Here is a 25,268-nt window from a genome sequence, read left to right as displayed (position 1 = left end):
TGTGACAGGACTTACCCAAGTGGCCATGCAACTGGTTCCTCCTGGGATCTTCTTCTCGACCGGGGTCTCAAACATGCCGTTGCATGCCGAACCGCCAGAGGCATGAGTGATCTTTTCCCTCAAGGCCTTGGGGTTCCTAGTGCGGCAATGGGAAAACGACTTGGCATTGTGGTCACACCAGAGTAACAAGATGCAGGTCTGTCACTGACATCGGTCGCTGACAGGCGTCACAGTGCTTAAAGCTGGTCTTCTTAGCTGACATCCCTGCCCCCAGGAGGAACATCTCTAAAAGAAGTTGTCAAAAGGTAAAAAAAAAAGTTTAGTAAAGAAGTGACTGACAGGATAGCTCTTCTCCAGATCTGTGCTGGCTGGCACAGAAGGAAAACAACTGTTAGCGCACCTAGGTGGCCCGTATATAGGTGCACAGACGCTGCTGATGATGCTCGCAAAGCTGAACTACGCCACCTACCGGTGCGCAGGGGTACTGCCCACAAAAAATCTTCCACATCCAGTCTGATGCCTGGTAAAATTTTAAGGTAAAGAATCTGCAGCTAGAAGTCTCTATCAGATACATGTGTTGAATGTGTTGTTGTCTCACTAACAGAATAAGCATAACAAATAAATAATCATTATGTTTAGGGTGGTTCCACCATGTTCATTTTTTGAAGATGTTGACACCACATGGAGTTTTGTGTCTAAAAATGCACCTGTGTACTGTACAATAAGGGGGTCTATTGTAAGCATGGTCAAAAGCTGGCTCAAATTGAGTTCGGGATTTGCTTCATTCGCAGCAGCTTTGTTCTATCTTATTTCGCCTTCTAGTGCCCTCCAACCTTTACCATAACTCCAGGTGGGCAGGTTGTCTCCTTTATAAACATATAAGTGAGAGAAGGTTGGAATGCATGTCAGGACCCAATAGATTTCACTCAGTCAGTAAACCCACTGGTCCATATTGAAGGCTCACACCCTTTCTTTGCTCGATACAAAGCAGAATCTGTATGCCAAACTTGTGACGTAACCTATGGTTACATTCCTTTCTAGGCAATATTATTTAATACATTTATTGGGGAATGTAACCTATTTACTGGTGGGTCAATTTCTTTGGTTAATTATCTTTATAATAGATGAGATATCTAGTTAGTTTCCAATTTGCTTTGCATTTCTTCTTTTTTTGGTTTTGATTCTATTTCCTGTTATTTTCCTGTTCTTCTCACATAAGTTAAGGCTTTTTTTTTCTTTGCGCCACCTTCTTTTTCAGCCCATTTCAGACAATTGAAGGCTATACCCCGTGCCTTCCACTCCAGTCTATCCACACCCACACATCCCTCTTTCCCCCTGCCTTTTCCTTTTTTGACAGTGCTGAAGTTATGACTCCCCAGCTGTCAAACCTGACTCCTTTTCTCCCCCATCATCTCATCATTGTCAGTTGACTTGGGATTTCTGGGGCGGATCTTCCTCTTTGTTTTTGTAGAAATAGTAGAGGGGCAATTTACACTGGTACACAAGGCTCTATTCCTCACCTACCCTCATTAGCTGTAGGCTGAGATTTCTTGTTAGACCGGCTCCCAATGTCACAGTCTAAAATCTGTGTTTCCATTGACTGCGGAATCTAGTAAGATTGCTCAGACAGTTAAGTAAATTAAACAGTCCATCGGGAATCTTCATCCCAGAAAGCAGACTCTGCCACATACCCTCCTTGTGAAACTGGGATTAACAGACTTCCACAGCAACTGAAAGTGATGTCCATGTGTGCAGGAAAGCACCTGGCAAGGCCTCGTAAACAGCACCAAACCACTTGTCTGGACCAGCCACTCTTGAAGCTGATAGGCACATCACCGCTAATAAGCAGCAAGAGGCACAGGCAAATGAGAATGAACACATAAATAAAATGCAGGTTATTAGAAACCACTCCACAGTACTTTACTCGGTCTGTCAAGAAACATTATTATCAATGGGTCCACAAAAGAACAGCTTTTGAACACCCACGTATGAAACAGGATGCCCACCAATTAAGGTTTACATCTCGTCTGTCGTTGTGATGGGTTTAGATGCCAACACATCCCCTAAGGTATTTTAATGGGAGTAGCACATGGGCTGGTTCAATTCTGACAGTTCCTTCTGGTACTGTTCTAGGTGATACAATGTCAAGTTCGGGATCCCCTTGCCTTGCAAGATGAGATGAGGAAGAACGTCATCCTTATCCTACTTTGCTTAAGCACAGTATAGAGGCCGTGATCTGTTGATATGAACATAAGTGCAGGAGGAGCAGTATATTTGTTTCTGTGCATCGAATTTTCAACATTGTGCACCAGAAAAATGCCACACACATATTTCAGATCAACACCTGACTTGGAAAGAAGGACCCCTGTCAAACACCGTAATAAGTGTGCCACATAAAGCAGGAAATATTTGTGTAAGAGGCATGTAGAAGTACCAAGAAAGTGGAAGATATGAGAGCGAAAACGTTAAGTAACTATCAATGGCACTACTGCCCCCTTCGGGCAATATCCAATTCCAGTCCCAACATCTGGATAAAGGAAGGAATTTTTTGCTCATCTCAAGAGTTAGTTTTAGGTAAGGGAGGAATTCATAGTGTACCTCTGCTATGCACTTTTGAACCCACTGTAACCTACATGGCCGTTCTTGGGGACCCAACAATGACACATGGAATGGCATGGCAAAGGCAGTTTACACTTCTAATCAAGAACTGCGTGTTCCGGTCTTCCCTTAAAATGTGTGGGTTGGTATATCTACAGGTCAGGACTTATAGTACACCTTTGCAGTTACTCTGGCAAACAGTAACACTATTCCAAACAACTGAGACATTTTAAAGTTCTCTTCTGTTACGAAGAGGTATTAATTACCTTGTACAAGAAGAAATCCGTTTTTGAAAAAAGACATTTTCTACAGCACTGGTGAAAGCAAACAGTCACCAAATGAAATCTGCTTATGTGCTATTGCTCCGCTGTGGGTGAGAACCTAGGAGAAACATTTCAGCCTAAAGGAATAGTCCTCACTTATTATCTTGGATGTAAAGGACTTAGCTTTCACCCACTGTGCCTGAAAGAATGACAGGTGCCTGACCTCTCATTAATGCAATCGTTCAGCCAAAGTGGCACTAAGCTATGGATTGGCAGATGACACTGCACTGAAGGCAAACGCGTTCTCTAATTCCTCTATTACGAAATACCTTTACATTTTCTTTTGTTACCTGTCCCACACTGAATATAAGGAAATCAACTAACAGAATATTTGGTCTACCTCCTCTGATGGATGACAGGCCTCAATCTACAAATAATCAATTTACTCAGTCAACATTAAATTCGTGGTGGGAAGCATATGGAAAATGTCGCTTACCCAGTGTACATCTGTTCGTGGCATTAGTCGCTGCAGATTCACATGCTGTGCACAGTCCGCCATCTGGTGTTGGGCTCGGAGTGTTACAAGTTGTTTTTCTTCGAAGAAGTCTTTTCGAGTCACGAGACCGAGGGACTCCTCCCATTTCGACTCCATTGCGCATGGGCGTCGACTCCATCTTAGATTGTTTTCCCCGCAGAGGGTGAGGTAGGAGTTGTGTATGCTAGTAATAGTGCCCATGCAATGGAGTGAATACGTATGTACATAATGAAGCTTAAAGTAATATATTTACAAATGTACAAATGTTCAAGATCTACTTCTAAACGGCTACAGGCTGCCGGGGAGGCGGGTGGGTGCATGTGAATCTGCAGCGACTAATGCCATGAACTGATGTACACTGGGTAAGTGACATTTTCCGTTCGATGGCATGTGTAGCTGCAGATACACATGCTGTGCATAGACTAGTAAGCAGTTATCTCCCCAAAAGCGGTGGTTCAGCCTGTAGGAGTTGAAGTAGTTTGAAATAATGTTCTTAGTACAGCTTGACCTACTGTGGCCTGTTGTGCAGTTAACACATCCACACAGTAGTGCTTGGTAAATGTATGAGGCGTAGACCATGTTGCTGCCTTACATATTTCGTTCATTGGAATATTTCCTAGAAAGGCCATGGTAGCACCCTTCTTTCTGGTTGAGTGTGCCTTTGGTGTAATAGGCAGCTCTCTCTTTGCTTTAATATAGCAGGTTTGAATGCACTTAACTATCCATCTAGCAATGCCTTGTTTAGAAATTGGATTTCCTGTATGAGGTTTTTGAAAAGCAATAAATAGTTGTTTTGTTTTTCTAATTAGTTTTGTTCTGTCAATGTAGTACATTAGCGCTCTTTTGTTGTCTAATGTATGTAGCGCTCTTTCAGCTATAGAATCTGGCTGTGGGAAGAACACTGGTAATTCTACCGTTTGATTCAAGTGGAACGGTGAGATTACTTTTGGTAAAAATTTTGGATTTGTTCGTAGGACTATTTTATTTTTGTGTATTTGAATAAATGGTTCTTGTATGGTAAAAGCTTGAATTTCACTCACTCACCTTAGAGATGTGATGGCAATTAAAAACGCAACTTTCCACGTTAAGTATTGCATTTCACAAGAATGCATGGGTTCAAATGGTGGACCCATGAGTCGTGTTAAGACAATGTTGAGGTTCCATGAAGGAACAGGTGGTGTTCTTGGTGGTATAATTCTCTTTAGGCCTTCCATAAACACTTTTATGACTGGTATTCTAAATAATGAAGTTGAATGAGTAATTTGCAGGTAAGCTGATATTGCGGTAAGATGTATCTTTATGGAAGAGAAAGCTAGATTTGACTTTTGTAAATGTAGTAAATATCCTACTATATCTTTTGGAGATGCGTGTAATGGCTGGATTTGATTATTATGGCAGTAATAAACAAATCTTTTCCACTTATTTGCATAGCAGTGTCTAGTGGTAGGTTTTCTAGCTTGTCTTATGACCTCCATAAATTCTTGTGTGAGGTCTAAGTGTCCGAATTCTAGGATTTCATGAGCCAAATTGCTAGATTCAGAGATGCTGGATTTGGATGTCTGATCTGTTGTTTGTGTTGTGTTAACAGATCTGGTCTGTTGGGTAGTTTGACATGAGGTACTACTGAAAGGTCTAGTAGTGTTGTGTACCAAGGTTGCCTCGCCCATGTTGGTGCTATTAGTATGAGTTTGAGTTTGTTTTGACTCAACCTGTTTACTAGATATGGAAGGAGCGGGAGAGGGGGAAAAGCGTACGCAAATATCCCTGACCAGTTCATCCATAGAGCATTGCCTTGGGATTGATCCTGTGGGTACCTGGATGCGAAGTTTTGGCATTTTGAGTTTTCCTTTGTTGCAAATAGATCTATTTGAGGTGTTCCCCAAATTTGAAAGTAAGTGTTTAGTATTTGGGGGTGAATCTCCCATTCGTGGATTTGTTGGTGATCCCGAGAGAGATTGTCTGCTAACTGGTTCTGAATCCCTGGAATAAATTGTGCTATTAGGCGAATGTGGTTGTGAATCGCCCAATGCCATATTTTTTGTGTAAGGAGACACAACTGTGTCGAGTGCGTCCCTCCCTGTTTGTTTAAGTAATACATTGCTGTCATGTTGTCTGTTTTGACCAGAATGAATTTGTGGGTTATTATGGGCTGAAATGCTTTCAGCGCTAGAAATACCGCTAACAGTTCTAAGTGATTTATGTGAAACTGTCTTTGATGTATGTCCCATTGTCCTTGGATGCTGTGTTGATTGAGGTGTGCTCCCCACCCTGTCATGGAAGCATCTGTCGTTATGACGTATTGTGGCACTGGGTCTTGAAAGGCCGCCCTTGGTTTAAATTTATACTGTTCCACCATAGAAGCGAGATGTATGTTTGGCGGTCTATCAACACCAGATCTAGAAGTTGACCCTGTGCTTGTGACCATTGTGATGCTAGGCACTGTTGTAAGGGCCGCATGTGAAACCTTGCGTTTGGGACAATGGCTATGCATGAAGACATCATGCCTAGCAGTTTCATTACCATTTTGACTTGTATCCTTTGTTTTGGATACATGGCCTGTATTACATTGTGAAATGTTTGAACCCTTTGTGGACTTGGAGTGGCAATCCCTTTTGCTGTGTTGATTGTCACTCCTAAGTATTGCTGTGTTTGACACAGCATAAGGTGTGACTTTGCGTAGTTGATCGAGAAACCTAGTTTGTGGAGGATTTGTATGACATATTTTGTGTGCTGTGAACACTGTCTTAGCGTGTTGGTTTTGATTAACCAGTCGTCTAAGTACGGGAACACATGTATTTGCTGCCTTCTGATATGTGCAGCTACTACTGCCAGGCATTTTGTAAAAACTCTTGGCGCAGTTGTTATTCCGAATGGCAACACTTTGAATTGGTAATGTATTCCTTGGAATACGAACCTTAGGTATTTTCTGTGTGAAGGATGTATTGGTATATGGAAATACGCATCCTTTAGATCTAGTGTTGTCATGTAGTCTTGTTGTTTAAGCAGTGGGATTACGTCTTGTAATGTAACCATGTGAAAGTGGTCTGATTTGATGTAGGTATTTAGTGTTCTGAGATCTAGTATTGGTCTCAGACTGCCGTCCTTTTTGGGTATTAGAAAGTACAGTGAGTAAACTCCTGTGTTTATCTGTAGTTTTGGTACTAATTCTATTGCTTCTTTTTGTAGCAATGCTTGAACTTCTAGTCCTAGAAGGTCTATATGTTGTTTTGACATACTGTGTGTTTTCGGTGGGATGTTTGGAGGGATTTTGAGAAATTCTAAGCAATAACCATGCTGGATAATTGCTAAGACCCAAGTGTCTGTTGTTATTTCCTCCCAATGTTTGTAAAATTGGCTTAGTCTCCCCCCCCGCAGGTGTTATGTGATGGGGTTGTGTGACTTGTAAGTCACTGTTTATTTTGAGGAGTTTTGGGGCTTTGGAACTTTCCCCTATTCTTCTGGAATTGGCCCCCTCTATATTGCCCCCGAAAACCTCCCCGCTGATATTGGCTCTGGTAAGTGGGCCTTGCTTGTGATGTTGTGGTTTCTGTTGGTTGACCTCGAAACCCTCCCCTAAAAGGTGTTTTTTGCGAAAAGTGCCTCTGCTCTGCGGGGAGTAGAGTGCGCCCATGGCTTTGGCTGTATCAGTGTCTTTCTTGAGTTTCTCAATAGCAGTGTTGACTTCTGGCCCAAACAACTGCTGTTCATTAAAGGGCATATTTAGCACGGCTTGTTGAATTTCCGGCTTGAACCCCGAAGTACACAGCCATGCGTGCCTTCTTATTGTTATTGCAGTGTTTACTGTCCTTGCAGCCGTATCTGCTGCATCCATTGAAGACCGTATCTGATTGAGATACTTTGTCCTTCTTCCACCACCTGTTGCGCCCTTTTCTGGAACTCTTTGGGTAAGTGTTCTATGAAATGCTGCATCTCATCCCAATGAGCTCTATCATATCTTGCCAAAAGTGCTTGTGAATTGGCAATGCGCCATTGGTTTGCTGCTTGTGCTGCCACCCTTTTGCCCGCAGCATCAAATTTACGACTCTCCTTGTCTGGAGGTGGTGCGTCCCCTGAGGTATGAGAGTTCGCTCTCTTACGAGCTGCCCCGACAACTACTGAGTCCGGTGTCAATTGCGTTGTAATATAAACGGGATCTGTTGGCGGTGGCTTGTATTTTTTCTCCACCCTTGGAGTTATGGCTCTGCCTTTAACAGGATCTTGAAAGATTTGTTTTGAATGTTTTAGCATTCCTGGGAGCATAGGTAGGCTTTGGTACTGGCTATGGGTGGATGATAGGGTGTTAAACAAAAAGTCATCCTCAATTGGTTCGGAATGCAAGGTGACGTTGTGAAAAGCAGCTGCCCTTGCGACCACCTGTGTGTAAGATGTACTGTCCTCAGGTGGTGACGGCCTTGCAGGGTACGAGTCTGGGCTGTTGTCTGATACTGGGGCGTCGTAAAGGTCCCATGCATCGGGATCATCCTGACTCATTGTAGTGTGAGCTGGGGAGTGCATCAGTGGTGGAGTTGTTACTGGTGATGCATGTATTGATGGTGGTGGAGACGGTGGTGGAGTTGTTTTCCTTGCCACTTTTGCCTGTGGCTGCTTGTCCTTTTGTTGAAAGGCAAGTTTTCTTTTTATTTTAATTGGGGGAAGAGTAGTTATCTTCCCTGTGTCCTCATGAATGTGGAGCCTTCTTTGTGTATAGTCTGGCTCTACAGCTTCAAGTTCCTCTCCGAATCTATGCTTTTGCATTTGGGAGGTTAATCCTTGTTCCTCTGTGTAGGAACCTGTTTTCGGCTCCGAGGCTGGATGTTTCGGAACCGAAACTTTTTCGGATGTCTTTTTAGGCTCTGAAGAAACCTTTTTTATTTTCGGCGTGGTGTCTCGGTGCCGAACTTCTTCGGTGCCGCTGTCTCGGTGCCGAGGTCCGAGTTTGCTGTGTGGCGGTATCTCGACCTGAGTCGGATGACTTCGCCACAAGCGTGCCCTTTTTCGGTGCCGATGATCTGTCACCTATTTTCCGGGTTAAGCCATGGCCTGTTGGCGGTGGCGTCCCCTGGGCTTTTGTTGACTTCTCGTGAGTCTTATGTTTCGACGTCTTACTCACGGTTTTTGGCGTTTCTTCGGCCTCGAGCTCTTCCGAGTCTGACTCGTGGATGGAGAAAGCTTCTTCTTCCTCCTCGAAACGCTCTTGTCCTGTCGGCGTCGACGCCATTTGCAGTCTTCTGGCTCTTCGGTCTCTTAATGTCTTTCTCAACCGAAACGCTCGACAGGCTTCACAAGTATCTTCCTTGTGCTCGGGAGACAAGCACAAGTTACAGACCAGATGCTGATCCGTATACGGATACTTGTTATGGCATTTTGGGCAGAAGCGGAATGGGGTCCGTTCCATCAGCCTTGAAGTCACGTGTGGCCGGGCCGACCAGGCCCCGATGGGGGATCGAAAAAACCCCGAAGGGCCACCGGAGCTCTTCAGAATTCGGTGTCGATTTGTTCTAACTAACCCGATACCGAACGCAAACAATACCGACGTTTTTTTCCGAGATTCTAACTAACTTTCCGACCCGAAACACGGAGCGAAAAGGAACACATCCGAACCCGATGGCAGAAAACAAACAATCTAAGATGGAGTCGACGCCCATGCGCAATGGAGTCGAAATGGGAGGAGTCCCTCGGTCTCGTGACTCGAAAAGACTTCTTCGAAGAAAAACAACTTGTAACACTCCGAGCCCAACACCAGATGGTGGACTGTGCACAGCATGTGTATCTGCAGCTACACATGCCATCGAACATATATATATTTATATATATATATATATATCTCAACAGGCATAAACACTTTGAACTGGATTTTAAATGAAACCGGGGTCTTGAGCCAGTCCCTCTTCTGTGAGAGTTCCCAGCAGATAAGGCAGTGGCTGGGATTTGTTTTTCATCCAAGATGACATAATGGCTCATTTCAGCCACATTGAAGCCTTCTGTTTCGATGTATTACACCTTCATCGCCTTCTTTTGTTTGGTCCAGATCAAATGTCATTTCTAACCATATGAAATCATTGTGGCAGGTACACTGTTAACCTGCCTACATTTCTCTTGCTTTTCATTTCTAAGGCTTTCGACTGGTAGCAGACAAAACCATTTAAAGGCATCGGATTTTCTACTGTTCCAGGCTGGAAGCAACCTTTAATAATAAGTGGATGAAAAAATATATCAAAAGAATTCTCCTGGATGGCTTTGCACTTCTAGGCCAAGTCCCTACCAGTGCGAGCCAAGATACAAGCTGTTAGACTGACCAGTCTGGATTAAGGATGTCTTAATGAATGATTATCAAAAATGGCAGTTTCTAGAGTCAGGATCAGAAAGATTGAGATTCAAGACCCATTCATACATAGCACCTTATCTATTACACTGAAGCACACTGAGTGCCATGTGAGGTTCTAAAGTACCCTACCAACATCTTTTTTTCCAGAGGCTCCTCGGGGCACCTCGTGAAGACACCAACAAAACAATAAAGAAAGCAGATTTAGTTAGGTACCTAGAAATGTACTTTCAAGTGACTTCTGTGAAATGTTGTACATGTAAAGAAAAAAACAACATTCATGGGAATTTTAGGACATCTAACTTGACAATGATCCATATGTGCTGTATGAATATTTAAAAGTGAAACTTGGCTTATTTTGGTGTAAGTACTATTTGCTCATTAACTCCTTTGCCTCTCTGCTAATGGTGGGGTTGTCTGAAATTGTTCCCAGTCCCACGGCAAGTGAGCAGAGAAAACCATTATATTTCATGTAGACACCCAAAGAGATCTCTGCATGGAAATTGTTGAACCGGTTGACTTACTTACACGCAGTTGTTTCCCCTACCTAATTTAGGGATGGCTTAAATGTTTGAAAGCAGTTTTGATATCTCAGTGTTGTATCATAGTAAATACACAGCTTGCCATTTCGTGCAATGGTAAGTACCAGAACAAGAAGCATGCATATGGGAACATTTTGCAAAAAATTACCTCAGGAGCAAGGTATTCTGGTGTTCCGCAAAATGTTTTCATTGTTGCTCCATCTTTTATACCTTCCTTACAAAGGCCAAAATCTGTAATCTTTATGTGCCCATCTTTATCCAGCATTAGATTTTCCAGCTACAAGAAAAATCAAAAGAGAAGCATTAATATCAACATCACATGTGAATAGGCATCGGCAAAATCAAACATGTTCATCAGGTAACATTCCATACACCAACAGTTTCTTACAAGTGAATAAAATGTTTTATACTTTGGTTTTATCTTAACAACCTGACCAGAAAATTGCTGTCCAGAGTCTTGGGAAATGGCCACTTTTGTTGTTTATATCACAAAGCTACGGGGAGGTCATATTGGTGGTGGTGGGGTGGGGGGGAGGGGGGTTGAGGGCAGGGGGGGAGGGTGTTGGGGTTCAGTATTCGAAGGTATAGGAGAAAAGCTACTGCTCAATGTTGTCACCTGTGCTCTCCATGTTGCCAGTTTTTCCAGTGAGCCTCTACTCATTACCTGCTCTTCCACCTAGACTTGCATACCTAGATAGAGCAGTGAAAAAGCTCTCCAATTTTTTCTCGGGTGCAAATCCAGTGGTTCAATAATGAACAATGTTTTTATCTTATAATTTAGACACGCTGAAATGTATACATAGACAAGCTGTATCTAGCTCTTCATAGAATAGGACAACCTAACATCATTTGAATAGCGTAGCACCAGAAAGTGTACCCAAATATTGTTACATTCAAGGTATAATATGTATTTTAAACGTTTTCACTTCACTTTAGTTTAGCTATTATACGCGTTCTTGTTTCTCTGTCATCATTGCCGTCCAAAACCATAGGTCTGCCTTTAATGTATTAATGCATGCAAACATATTTGTTCCTGCGTATGTTTGGACACCTTAGCACATTAAAGCCTGGCCTAATGCCTTGGTCAATGCTTGCTTTAAATACACAATTCATACTTTATAAAAATTTAAACGCACGTTGTGTGATGTAAAATTCATTTATGAGTCCTATTTTACCGGGAAAAAACATACACACTGTTAGAAATGGGGTCTTTGGTTGGCAGTCAGGTTACCCCCCCTGTCCAAGCAAGGACCCTCACTCATCAAGTTAAAGGAGAATCACCCTCAATTAATCCCCCTCACTCCCTTGGTAGCTTGGCACGAGCAGACAGGCTTAACTTCAGAAGCAATGTGTTAATTATTTGTACCAACACACACAGTAACCCAGTGAACCCACTATAAAATGAGAACACAGGTTTAGAAAAATATGTAATATTTTCTAAAGAAAACGATAAAAATCCGACATACACAAATCAAGTTATGAATTTAAAAAGAAAAATAGTCTTAAACCCTTTAGAAAAAAAGTGAGAACGCAGTTATTGCACAAAAGTACAATGGTAGCGTCAAAATAAAGCTGCATTGGCGAGTGTGCGTCAGAAAAGGCCAGCGATGCATCGATTTCTCACTTGCAAGTCAGTGCGTCGTTCCTCCTCTGGTTGGCTCAGCGTGCGGCGTTTCTTTTCTCCTACAAGAGAGTGATGCGTCAATTTCAGACAAGCACCTCTGGTCCTGGCAGGCTTTGCATTGATTTTCTGCGCCCAGTGATGTTGTGTTAAAATCCAGTTGCACGGGGTCAAGAAACTGCGCTGCATGGGGGTGTGCGTCATTAACAGCAGCCGCTGCGGGTGTTGCACGTCGTTTCTCGTTTTTAGCCGCAAGGCCAGTGGTGTGTTGTTTAGCAGCCACAAGGCAGGTGGTGCGTCACATGTTTCACCAAACTGCAGTCTTTGTGTGGATTTCGGTCCTTTTTCACCAGCTGCGCCATTCAAGGGCCCAGAGACAGGTTAGGGCACCACTTGTCAGGCAGGACTCTCACCAGAAAGCCCCAAGTACTGGCAGAGAGAAGTCTTTGTTGTTCCTGAGTCTTCAACAACAGGGGGCAAGCAGTTCAAGCCCTTGGAGATTCTTCACCAGTGGGAAGTCACACAAACATCAGCCTTTGTCCTGTTTCAGGTAGAAGCAGCTGCTGCAGGCCAACCCAGCAAAGCACTGTCCCAGGCAAATGGGCAGTACTCCTCCTCCAGCTTCTCGAGCTCTTCTCCCGGTCAGAGGTTCCTCTTGGTTCCAGAAGAAAGCTGATTTTCAGGGGTTTTGGGTGCTCTTCTTATACCCCTTTCTGACATTGAAGTAAGGCTACTTCAAAGAGAAGTCTCTAGGCTGTTCTCAAGATACTGCCTTGCCCATACCAGGCCCCAGACACACACCTGGAGACTGCATTGTGTAAGGGCAGGCACAGCCCTTTTGGGTGTAAGTGACCGCCCCCCCCTCAGCCCAGATGGCCCATCAGGATATGCAGGCTACACCCCAGCCCCCTCTGTGCACTGTCTAGAGGAGAGGTGCAAACAGTCCAACTGTCAAACTGACCCAGACAGGGAATCCACAAACAGGCACAGAATGGTTTAATCACAAAAATGCCTACTTTCCCAAAGTGGCATTTTCAAACACACAATCTAAAAACCAACTTCAGTAAATGATGTATTTTTAAATTGTGAGTTCAGAGACCCTAACCTCCATATTTCTATCTGCTCCCAAAGGGAATCTGTGCTTTAATGATATTTAAAGGCAGCCCCCATGTGAACCTATGAGAGAGATAGGACTTGCAACATTGAAAACCGAATTTGGCAGTATTTCACGGTCAGGACATGTAAAACATATAAGTACATGTCCCACCTTTAACATACACTGCACCCTGTCATTGGGCTACCTAGCACCTACTTTAGGGGTGCCTTACATGTATATAAAGGGAAGGTTGAGGCCTGGCAAGTGGGTACACTTGCCAAGTCGAATTGGCAGTTTAAAACTGCACACACAGACACCGTATTGGCAGGTCTGAGCCATGTTTACAGGGCTACTAATGTGTGTGGCACAACCCGTGCTCCAGGCCCACTAGTAGCATTTGATTTACAGGCCCTGGGTACCTCTGTTGCACTTTACTACGGATTTACTAGTAAATCAAATATGCCAATCATGGAAAGCCAAGCAACAATACAATTTACAGAGGGCATATGTACTTTAGCACTATTTCGAAGTGGTAAAGTGCCCACAGTCCTAAAGCTAACATAAACAGGTCAGAAAAAATAGGAGGAAGGAGGCAAAAAGATTGGGGATGACCCTGCAAAAAGGGCTAAGTTCAACACACACAAAGAACTGGGAGAAACATGGGCAGGTAATCCTAAACTGGGAAAAGTGAACTGACAGGCACTCTCAGAAACCCACATATTACTTAGGATTTTAAATGCTTTCAATGGAAAGTGACATAATAAAGTTGTAATGAAGATCCCATGAAAAGGAAGTAGGATCACATATGCAACTTTACAGACCTAGAAGCAAAGAGGTTTTGCAAAGAAACCCGATTCAATTGAGCATCTTGAGAATCCTGAGGAAAGAGTGGACCGCCTACATTATGGATGCTGTGCAGATCACACTAATAGATAATGGGGCTTTCACTCTGGTGTACTGAATTTGAGGTGTGCGCTGAAAAAATCCTCAGCCTTTTCTGGTATATCCAAAAGTGGCATCCAAAACCCGTGTTTCTCTGATCATTTCTATTCCACCCTTCTCTCCTCCTTGGCATCATAGTTTAAAGCCTGGAGGGCTTTAAGCTATTAGATTCATACATACAATGATTTTGGAAGAAAGACAACCTATTTATATCATTCTACGGTCCAAGGATGGGTTGTGCTGTTAGGAAGGAGACTATTTCTATTCTATTGTCTTTGACACTGACAAAAGTGTTATGAGTTGGCCAGGAAGTCTGCTTGTGAGGAAGTTTAGATCTCATTCCACAAGAGGTGTGGCTGTGCCTTTAATATTTTTTTAACAGCTGTGCCTGTGCAATCAATTTGTAATACTGTTACTTAGGGCCTGATTTCGAGTTTAGCGAACAGGTACTCCCTCACAAACCCCAGTCCACAAGACTTTAAATCAGGCCCTTAGTCTTGTTACTCTTCCTCAAATCATTATTACCAGATGATGAAAGCCATGCTCAGACTTAATTTAGCAGAACAGTGTTTCAGTTTTTTCTAGCCTACAATGGGAACACTTCCTCAAACAAGCTTCTGTTTAGGTTGCTTTGAAAGTGCTGAAGAAAGGAACGTGATAAGTAATATACATTAGAAGATCAAGTTACTTAATCTTTTCTAACATCTTTCTGATGGATTTGCTGACTTGAAGGTTCTTCACTTCACCCCAGTTTGAGGATATGTAAGTTATTTTTAATTTTATTTGCTCCATCTTTTTTATGTCTTTAAGTGAGATAGTGGAAAATGGGCGGAACCAAATTCACAGTTGCACTAGGTGCCTCATATGGTGGCCGACAAGTCCTGAGAGGTAATCGAGAAGAAGGCTGATGTAATGACTTGGGAAAGTTAAAGACATCCACAAGTGTGAGTTTAAAGTGACACAGAGGAGAGGAAAAATAGTTCTCTTCTTGTCAGGTCTGTTCATTTTATGAATCCTGATCACAGTGGGCATAAAAAAAGACTCATTTTAAATAAATTGTCAATTAAAAATATACTGATGTTGAATATTTACCAACTAAGTTATATTTAAAATATATTGTGTCTAATGAAAAGATATTCAACTCAAAGGCGGAGATATTCAATGATTTCGGTTATTATTGAAGTGATGTTATAGTTATTATAACCTAAATCATGTCTATATGAGGTGCATACCCTAATAACCTGGAGCCCCTGTGGTGTAGAGGGTCCTTCAACTCTCAAAGTTTCCAGCTTAGTCCAGGTTATTTTTTTTAAGCATCCGAGGAATCTAGTATAATTGGAACATCACAAACACTTGCCAAATTTTCCAGGGCGGTCTATCTCATCAGGTCACTTTATGCTATTGTATGCCATGTGTAACTATGATTGTAGTAGGTAAAAAAATCGACAGGGTTGAATATCGTTGCCACAATCTCCTTTGGACGCAAAATGACAGCAGTCATGCTCCTGAGGCAAACTATCTAAAGAAAGCCCATGGAGGAGGCAGACCAGTTCGAAGATGGCTACTTACTTGAAAAGCTCCGATGGCTGGTTCCCGATGTTGTTGCTTCCATAAAGGAGAAATAGACCGGAACTCTGGAGTGGCTTCCTATCTCATGGCACTTAAGTGTCATCCAAGAACCGCACCACTCCTTAGTCAATAAGCATGTAAAATAAACAGCTGCACACATTCAAACTGGTATGGCAGAGGTGGGTGTATAATGAATGTAGCCCCTCCTTTAGGGACTCTGAGCAAGCAAGCCCAGCACCACTCTGGGCACACTGCAAAGACATCGACTCGGGGGAAAAAAGCCAATGCAGTGCATCTGAACAAAGAAGCAGCGATCTGCTTCTATGGAGTTTCAGAAAAAGCCAGAAAATAACATGATAAAGTTCCTCTATGTGTTCCCTTCCCAGCTTCTTTCTGTGCATTTCTCAGAACTTACGAGTTTGAAAGAGCTAATTAAATATGATTTTGTAGCCAAAATGTTACACAGGGTCTACTCTGACACTAACATGCCTAAATGATACTACAAACAGTTAAAATGAAAGATGGCCTGGTTCTGTTTCAAGGTCAGACCACACACATTGCTGCCGACTACTCCTTTAAAACCAATGTTAAGAAAAAAAAGATCTTGGCTCACGACCTACACGGAAGCTCTGGGATATTAAATGGTGCTTCCTTGAGTCGGCAATCATGATCTTAACCATGGATGTCAGAACTACAGTATAAAATGAACCCAAGGAACTACAGGACGACTTAAATTTTCTGGAAGATAAATAAATGGACACATCAACAGGAAAAATGGATCATGAATTGAATGCAATAGAACTGCTATCCAGATCTTTTTTTGTTTTTTGTTTTTTTACAATACCAGAAATTAACAATTTCCTTGACAGGGAAGGAACAATAGGTGTCCTAATGCAGATGGACTACATTAGGTTGAAGCAGCTTCACATGAGACCGTGATAAATCATGGTCCCCCTTCAAAAATATGAGAATCTCAGAAAAGACACTTGAAAGGACACTGGTTCCTACCTCACGAAATATTTCACCTTTAGCACTGTATATGATCTCTGTTGATCACCCTAGTTTACTTTTAGGGAGAAATAGCATGCACGTACTACTTTGGGAGCATATGCTTATCATATAAGGATACTTATTACCAAGATCATCTGTTGTCATAGTTCACCTACTTCATGCTATAAACAGACCACCCCTCCACCCTCAGCGTAGTTTGGGCTAGAATGAAAATGTCACTTACCCAGTGTACATCTGTTCGTGGCATCAGTCGCAGTAGATTTGCATGTTCTGCAATAGCTCGCCATCTGGTGTTGGGCCGGAGTGTTACAAGTTGTTTTTCTTCGAAGAAGTCTTTCGAGTCACGGGACCGAGTGACTCCTCCTTTTGTCTCCATTGCGCATGGGCGTCGACTCCATCTTCGATTGTTTTTCCCCGCAGAGGGTGAGGTAGGAGTTGAATTGTAGTAATAGTGCCCATGCAATGGAGTGACTAAGTATGCACCTATTTAAGGTTGAGATGATACATATATAGATAATTGAAGTTAACTTCCAAACTGCTACAGGCTCCCGGGGAGGCGGGTGGGCACATGCGAATCTACTGCGACTGATGCCACGAACAGATGTACACTGGGTAAGTGACATTTTCAGTTCGATGGCATCTGTCGCTGTAGATACGCATGTTCTGCAATAGACTAGTAAGCAGTTATTTCCCCAAAAGCGGTGGATCAGCCTGTAGGAGTGGAAGTAGTCTGAAATAATGTCCTTAATACAGCTTGACCTACTGTGGCTTGTTGTGCGGATAACACGTCTACACAGTAGTGCTTGGTGAATGTGTGAGGCGTAGACCATGTGGCTGCCTTACATATTTCTTGCATTGGGATGTTTCCTAGAAAGGCCATGGTAGCACCTTTCTTTCTGGTTGAGTGTGCCCTTGGTGTAATGGGCAGCTGTCGTTTAGCTTTAAGGTAGCAGATTTGGATGCATTTAACTATCCATCTGGCTATACCTTGTTTTGAAATTGGGTTTCCTGCATGAGGTTTTTGAAATGCAATAAAGAGTTGTTTAGTCTTTCTGATGTTCTTTGTTCTGTCAATGTAATACATTAATGCTCTTTTGACATCTAATGTATGTAGTGCCCTTTCAGCTACGGTATCTGGCTGTGGAAAGAACACTGGAAGTTCCACTGTTTGATTTAGATGGAACGGTGAAATAACCTTTGGCAAAAATTTAGGATTGGTCCTTAGGACGACTTTATTTTTGTGTAGTTGTATAAAAGGTTCCTGTATAGTAAACGCCTGAATCTCGCTTACTCTTCTCAGGGAAGTAATGGCGATGAGAAATGCCACCTTCCAGGTTAGGAACTGTATGTCGCAGGAGTGCATGGGTTCAAAAGGTGGACCCATAAGTCTAGTTAGGACAACATTTAGGTTCCATGAAGGAACAGGTAGTGTTCTTGGTGGTATAATTCTCCTAAGGCCCTCCATGAATGCTTTAATGACTGGTATTTTATATAGGGAAGTTGAATAGGTAGTCTGCAGGTATGCAGATATTGCTGCAAGGTGAATCTTAATGGAAGAGAAAGCTAGGTTAGATTTTTGTAAGTGAAGCAAGTAACCCACTACATGTTCTGGAGTTGTGTGTAATGGTTGTATTTGATTAATATGGCAGTAGCAAACAAACCTCTTCCATTTACTTGCATAGCAGTGCCTGGTGGATGGCCTTCTTGCTTGTTTTATGACTTCCATACATTCTTGGGTAAGTTGTAAGTGCCCGAATTCTAGGATTTCAGGAGCCAGATTGCTAGATTCAGCGATGCTGGATCTGGGTGTCTGATCTTTTGGTTGTGCTGTGTCAACAGATCTGGCCTGTTGGGCAATTTGATGCAGGGTACCACTGATAGGTCTAGCAGCGTTGTGTACCAGGGTTGCCTTGCCCAAGTTGGTGCTATCAATATGAGTTTGAGTTTGCTTTGACTGAGTTTGTTTACCAGGTAAGGAAGGAGAGGGAGAGGAGGAAAAGCGTAAGCAAATATCCCTGACCAGTTCATCCATAGGGCATTGCCTTGGGATTGTTTGTGTGGGTATCTGGATGCGAAGTTTTGGCATTTTGCGTTCTCCCTTGTCGCAAACAAGTCTATCTGAGGTGTTCCCCAGAGTTTAAAATAAGTGTTCAGTATTTGGGGGTGAATTTCCCATTCGTGGACCTGTTGGTGATCTCGAGAGAGATTGTCTGCGAGTTGATTTTGTATCCCTGGTATAAACTGTGCAATTAGGCGAATTTGGTTGTGAATTGCCCAATGCCAAATTTTTTGTGCTAGCAGGCTTAACTGCGTGGAGTGCGTCCCTCCCTGCTTGTTTAGATAATACATTGTTGTCATGTTGTCTGTTTTGACGAGAATGTATTTGTGAACTATTATTGGTTGGAAAGCTTTTAGTGCTTGAAAAACTGCTAGAAGTTCTAGGTGATTGATATGCAGTTTTGTTTGATGTACGTTCCATTGTCCTTGTATGCTGTGTTGATTGAGGTGTGCTCCCCACCCTGTCATGGAAGCATCTGTTGTTATTACGTATTGTGGCACTGGGTCTTGGAAAGGCCGCCCCTTGTTTAAATTTATGTTGTTCCACCACAGAAGCGAGAGGTAAGTTTGGCGGTCTATTAACACCAGATCTAGGAGGTGACCCTGTGCTTGAGACCACTGTGATGCTAGGCATTGTTGTAAGGGCCTCATGTGCAGTCTTGCGTTTGGGACAATGGCTATGCATGATGACATCATGCCTAGGAGTTGTAATACCATCTTTGCCTGTATCTTTTGTGTTGGATACATGCGTTGTATGATGGTGTTGAAATTTTGAATTCTTTGTGGACTTGGAGTGGCTACTCCTTTTGATGTGTCTATTATGGCTCCCAGGTATTGTTGTACCTTGCGTGGCAGAATTTTGGATTTTGTGAAATTGACGGTGAACCCTAGTTTGAAGAGGGTTTGTATGATATGATTTGTGTGATTTGAGCACTCTATTAACGAATGGGCCTTGATTAGCCAGTCGTCTAGATATGGGAACACATGTATTTGCTGCCTTCTTATGTGTGCTGCGACTACTGCTAGACATTTGGTAAAGACTCTTGGTGCGGTTGTTAATCCGAAAGGCAGTACCTTGAATTGGTAATGTATTCCTTTGAATACAAACCTTAGGTATTTCCTGTGCGATGGGTGTATTGGTATATGGAAATAAGCATCCTTGAGGTCTAAAGTTGCCATGTAGTCGTGCAGTTTTAGCAATGGCAATACTTCTTGTAGTGTGACCATGTGGAAGTGGTCTGATTTGATGAAAGTGTTCACTACTCTGAGGTCTAGGATTGGTCTCAGCGTTTTGTCCTTCTTTGGTATCAGAAAGTACAGTGAGTAAACTCCTGTGTTTATTTGTGTGTTTGGCACTAATTCGATTGCATTCTTTTGCAATAGTGCCTGCACTTCTATCTCCAGGAGATTGGAATGGTGTGTTGTTAAATTTTGTGCTTTTGGTGGTATGTTTGGAGGGAATTGTAGAAATTCTATGCAATAACCATGTTGGATAATTGCTAGAACCCAAGTGTCTGTAGTGATTTCCTCCCATGCTTTGTAATAATGACCTATTCTTCCCCCCACTGGTGTTGTGTGGAGGGGGTGAGTGACATGTGAGTCATTGTTTTGTAGTAGGGGTTTTGGGGCTTTGAAATCTCCCTCTATTTCTAGGGAATTGCCCTCCTCTATATTGTCCCCGAAAACCTCCTCTATACTGTCCCTGGTAAGTGGACGGTGTTGCTTGTGAGGTGCTGGCTTGTGTGCTTTGACCCCGAAACCCCCCACGAAAGGGCGTTTTACGGAATGTGCTGTAATTCCCTCTGCTCTGCGGGGAGTAGAGTGCGCCCATGGCTTTGGCAGTGTCCGTATCTTTTTTGAGTTTCTCAATAGCTGTGTCCACTTCTGGACCGAACAGTTCTTTTTCATTAAAAGGCATATTGAGAACTGCTTGTTGAATCTCTGGTTTAAATCCAGACGTTCGGAGCCATGCATGCCTTCTGATAGTTACAGATGTATTAATTGTCCGTGCAGCTGTATCTGCAGCGTCCATGGAGGAACGTATCTGGTTGTTGGAGATGGTCTGTCCCTCCTCAACCACTTGTTTTGCCCTATTTTGGAAGTCTTTGGGCAGATGTTCAATGAGATGTTGCATCTCGTCCCAGTGGGCTCTGTCATAGCGCGCAAGTAGTGCCTGGGAGTTCGCGATGCGCCACTGGTTTGCAGCTTGTGCTGCGACTCTCTTACCAGCTGCATCGAACTTGCGGCTTTCTTTATCTGGGGGTGGTGCATCTCCAGATGTGTGAGAGTTGGCCCTTTTCCTAGCTGCTCCTACAACAACAGAGTCTGGTGGCAGCTGTGTTGTGATGAAAACCGGGTCTGTAGGAGGCGGCTTATACTTTTTTTCCACCCTTGGTGTGATTGCCCTACTTTTGACCGGGTCCTTAAATATGTCCTTTGCGTGCCGGAGCATACCAGGGAGCATGGGCAGGCTTTGGTAGGAGCTGTGGGTGGAGGAGAGTGTGTTGAACAAGAAATCATCCTCGACCTGTTCTGAGTGGAGGCTTACGTTGTGAAATTGTGCTGCTCTAGCCACCACCTGAGAGTACGCGGTGCTGTCTTCTGGTGGAGATGGTTTTGTAGGGTATGCCTCCGGGCTGTTATCTGACACTGGGGCGTCGTATAGGTCCCATGCGTCCTGATCTTGGTCACCCTGGCTCATGGTGGTGTGAGCTGGGGAGTGTGATGGCGTTTGTGCTGGTGAAACGTTAATCACGGGCGGAGGAGAGGGTGGTGGTGTAACCCTTTTCACCACTTTTGGTTGTGGTGCTTGTTCCGTCTGGAACTCCAACCTTCTCTTTCTCCTAATGGGGGGAAGGGTGCTTATTTTTCCTGTCCCCTGCTGAATGAAGATACGCTTTTGCGTATGGTCCACATCAGTTGCTTGTAGCTCTTCCTCAAACCTATGCTTTTGCATTTGGGAGGTTAGCGAGTGCTCTTCTGTATAAGAGCCTGAAGCTGGGTCGCTTGCAGTTTGTTTCGGCATCGAAACTTTGTCTGCGTGTTTTTTCGGCTCCGAGGTGACTTTTTTCTTTTTCGGGGCCGAAACCTCTCGGCGTCGATCTGTTTCGGTGCCGCTGTCTCGGCGTCGAGCCGTGTCCACACCGGCATCTCGGTGTCGAGGCTTGTCTCCAGCACTTTCTCGGTCCCGAGAAGGCTGCGTGCCGGTGTCTCGACCGGAGTCGGACGATCTCGGCACTGTTTGGGCCTTTTTCGGTGCCGACGGTCGGTCACCGAATTTATGGGTCGAGCCATGGCCTGGTGGCAGTGGCGTCCCCTGGGCCTTGTAAATGTTTCTTTGTGTGGTTTTCGACGTCTTACTCACGGTTTGTGTATCGTCGAATCCTTCGGAGTCTGAGTCTTGGATCGAGAAGGTACCTTCCTCTTCTTGTTCCTCGAACTCCCGTTGGGCTGTCGGTGCGGACGCCATTTGAAGTCTTCTGGCTCGACGGTCTCGGAGTGTTTTTCGGGACCGGAACGCACGACAGGCCTCGCAGGTGTCTTCGCTGTGCTCAGGTGACAGGCACAGGTTGCAGACCAAGTGTTGGTCTGTGTAGGGGTATTTATTGTGGCATTTGGGGCAGAAACGGAACGGGGTCCGTTCCATCGGCGTTCCTCAGCACGCGGTCGGGCCGACCAGGCCCCGACGGAGGATCGAAAAACTACCCCGAAGGGCACCGGAGCTCTTCGATCTTCGATGCGGTGTTGAATCTAAGTACGCCGATCCCGAACGCAACAATACCGACGAAAATCTTCCGAAATTAACTATTTTTTCCGTTCCGAAACTCGGAGCGACAGGAACACGTCCGAACCCGATGGCGGAAAAAAAACAATCGAAGATGGAGTCGACGCCCATGCGCAATGGAGACAAAAGGAGGAGTCACTCGGTCCCGTGACTCGAAAGACTTCTTCGAAGAAAAACAACTTGTAACACTCCGGCCCAACACCAGATGGCGAGCTATTGCAGAACATGCGTATCTACAGCGACAGATGCCATCGAACATAAATCTATTAGAGTGTCCGAGGCCTCTCATTACTCTTTAAATCCCTTTCACCATCATACACAATCCAACGTTTGTTCCTGGTCCAAAGGCTCAGCACTATTATGGCATAATGCAGGTATCATTACTGGCACTTGATAGCCCAACTGGATTCTCAAGGGGATTATACACATAGAACAATTATTCAATAACAGCTTGCTCAATCCATTTCACTCCCTGTGTATAGAATTTGGTCTAACCCATACCCACAAGAGGCAATATCAACAACTGTTGCACGGTTTACAAAGTGGCTTGAGGCCAGTTCTAGTTATTCTACAAGCCTCTCCCATGGTGCAGTAACTAATAGTGAAGGGATAGTTCAAAGGGATAATGTCATGACTTTGGAGTGATCATGGGCAACCTTTTTTCTAAACCACAGGCAGCCTCTTCTAAACAACTTTGGAAAACTATGGTACAATGTGTCTACATGGATAAGAAGTGGACATCTATTTTACTGACATAACAAACTCCTTAAAGAATAGTGAATGATGTGCTCTGATATAAAGATTTTTCATAACAGACACTGGTGCCCAGTTCCACTATTTAAAGCTGGTTATCTTCTTCACTATAATTACTGTACAGCCAGGATGTGAACTGTTCCATATTTTGTGGCACTGTTCACTCGTAGATGCGAACTGGATGGATATAAGCACCATAAAGTCCGTCAGTGGTCTACTCATGATCCCCCTATAGCACGATTAGCTTTATTACAAGATATGACAGACATTGTAGGTATACCTGATCATAAGAACAGTTGGATTTCAACCACCCTAGCAGTGCCCAAAATGCATCTTACGACAGTGGTGGGCAACTACAGTACATTCGGAGGAAAAATGATGGTTTACTTGGTGAGAGTGGCTTTAGTGAACATATAATACAAGGTCAATGATAAACTGGAGATGTTGAAGTAACTATGGAATCCCTTCTTTAGAGATGTTCAGGATCCTGAGTATCCAAAACAGCAGGCAGAGTAACTAATGGGAAGTACCACTGTTCAGTACCAATCATGCTATGTATCTTCGGTCGGGCACAGAACGTAACTAAACCGAGAGATGTCTGGTGGCCTGCTCAGGTGATAATTTACTTCTACAGACTACAGGACACAATATATCATGTGGGTATATGTGCAATGTTTATCATTATCATTGTCTCAGGTAATGATTTATGTAAGATGCATGTGGGAAAGACAATGTACAAAAAATGCTTCTTTCTTTGTACGCATGTGTTCGTAGTGTGTAGTACCTGTAGATTCACATGCTCTACATAACCCTGCCATTTAGAATTTAGCCCAGATGTTTGCAAATTGTATTTTAAAAGGAATTAGTCAGAAGATTTAGGATTTATGCCATGATACTGTACAGGTGCATTTCTTTTTAACAAAAGACACTTAGCTGAAACCAGAATGTAAGGGTTTAAAACTATGCAGTATGGTAAACTCACACTGAAGAGACCTTGTGACTATTAGGAGATTTGTTTTCTTGTCATAAGTAATTTTCACATGCAACCTGTGAGGCAGTAAAAAGATGTTTCCTTCTCATGGCAATGTTTCTGTACTGTGGTATTATACTCAAATTTGACCGTGATACTTTAGTCATACATTTGTGAATGTGTTTTATTAGCATAGTTGCTCTGAATAACACGTGTTACTGGCCCACTTTTGTTTCTGCTGCCATTCCATAAATGTAGATGTACATACTGAAATATGGCTTTCACATTGTTCTATAACTTGTTTCTGATTAAATGCTTGCATCTTTTTTTTAATTCATCAAGTAGGTCCTCTGACGAAGAAAGGTGTAGAGGCACCTGTTATTTATTATAGTATTTTGCAATTATCTAATGTGTCATCTTAGCATTTGTCTATTGCTATATACCACTTCTCAAACAATGAATACTATTTGTTGTTATTTAAACATCTCAGGTTGTAGTGCATCCTATTTAGAGGATATGTGAGATTTAGCAAATTCAGGGCCATATGTACAAACACATTTTCCCATAGACACAGAATGGGTAAAACCCTTTGGTACATCTGGCCCTCAGTTCTTTCATGTTCAATTGAGATTTTTTTGGGGGGGATTTTAATAGTACACCATCATGTGCTTTGTACAACCATTTTCATGGTTTAACGTCAGCTAATGGCCTCTCTCAAGATCTACTAGTGCCTACTCTTCCCAACAGCACTATATTAAATTCAACTGTTGCTAAATGAAAGAGCCTATCCTGCCATCATCCTTGTTTTTAGAATGGCTGGACAATTTGATTGTCCCTCCTTGCTGTCTGTCTTTTAATTCAACTGAGGTTTATGACAAACCAAGTGCATAAAAACTTGTTTTGGATCATTCTCTTGATGCTTTGACTTCCGCTTCCTCCAAGCTGATGTCTGTAAAAAGTGTAGCCATTTTGAGGAAACGTTTTTCCTTAATTTTATTGCTCCTCTACAAATGAAGTTCCGCAGAATGGCAAAAGGTTCACCCTAGCATTTTCAGGCAGTCCCGTTTGTAATGATTTTGATATATGTGCTAACTTTAACAGACCATGCACAAATTTCTAATTTTCTTAAATCAAATTTGTAACCAGGGGCCAGATGTATCATTCTTTCCAATAGCGATTACCAAATTGCGATTTTTTGTGAACG

At 43.2% G+C, this 25,268-nt stretch overlaps 1 protein-coding gene across 3 annotated transcripts in view; it reads right to left on the bottom strand.

Annotated features, from left to right (window-relative positions):
- AKT1 (AKT serine/threonine kinase 1) overlaps positions 1-25,268 on the bottom strand; it is a 416,301-nt gene that overhangs the window by 88,433 nt on the left and 302,600 nt on the right. For all 3 annotated transcript variants that reach the window (XM_069207320.1, XM_069207318.1, XM_069207319.1), the window contains exon 10: positions 10,409-10,537. In XM_069207320.1, coding sequence (XP_069063421.1) covers positions 10,409-10,537 — 129 coding nt within the window. The remainder of the gene's footprint in view (positions 1-10,408; positions 10,538-25,268) is intronic.

The sequence above is a fragment of the Pleurodeles waltl genome, chromosome 9 (genome assembly GCF_031143425.1).
Source record: "Pleurodeles waltl isolate 20211129_DDA chromosome 9, aPleWal1.hap1.20221129, whole genome shotgun sequence".
NCBI lineage: Eukaryota > Metazoa > Chordata > Amphibia > Caudata > Salamandridae > Pleurodeles > Pleurodeles waltl.
Note: the sequence above shows the minus strand (reverse complement) of the source record. Positions and strands in the feature narration are given on the sequence as shown.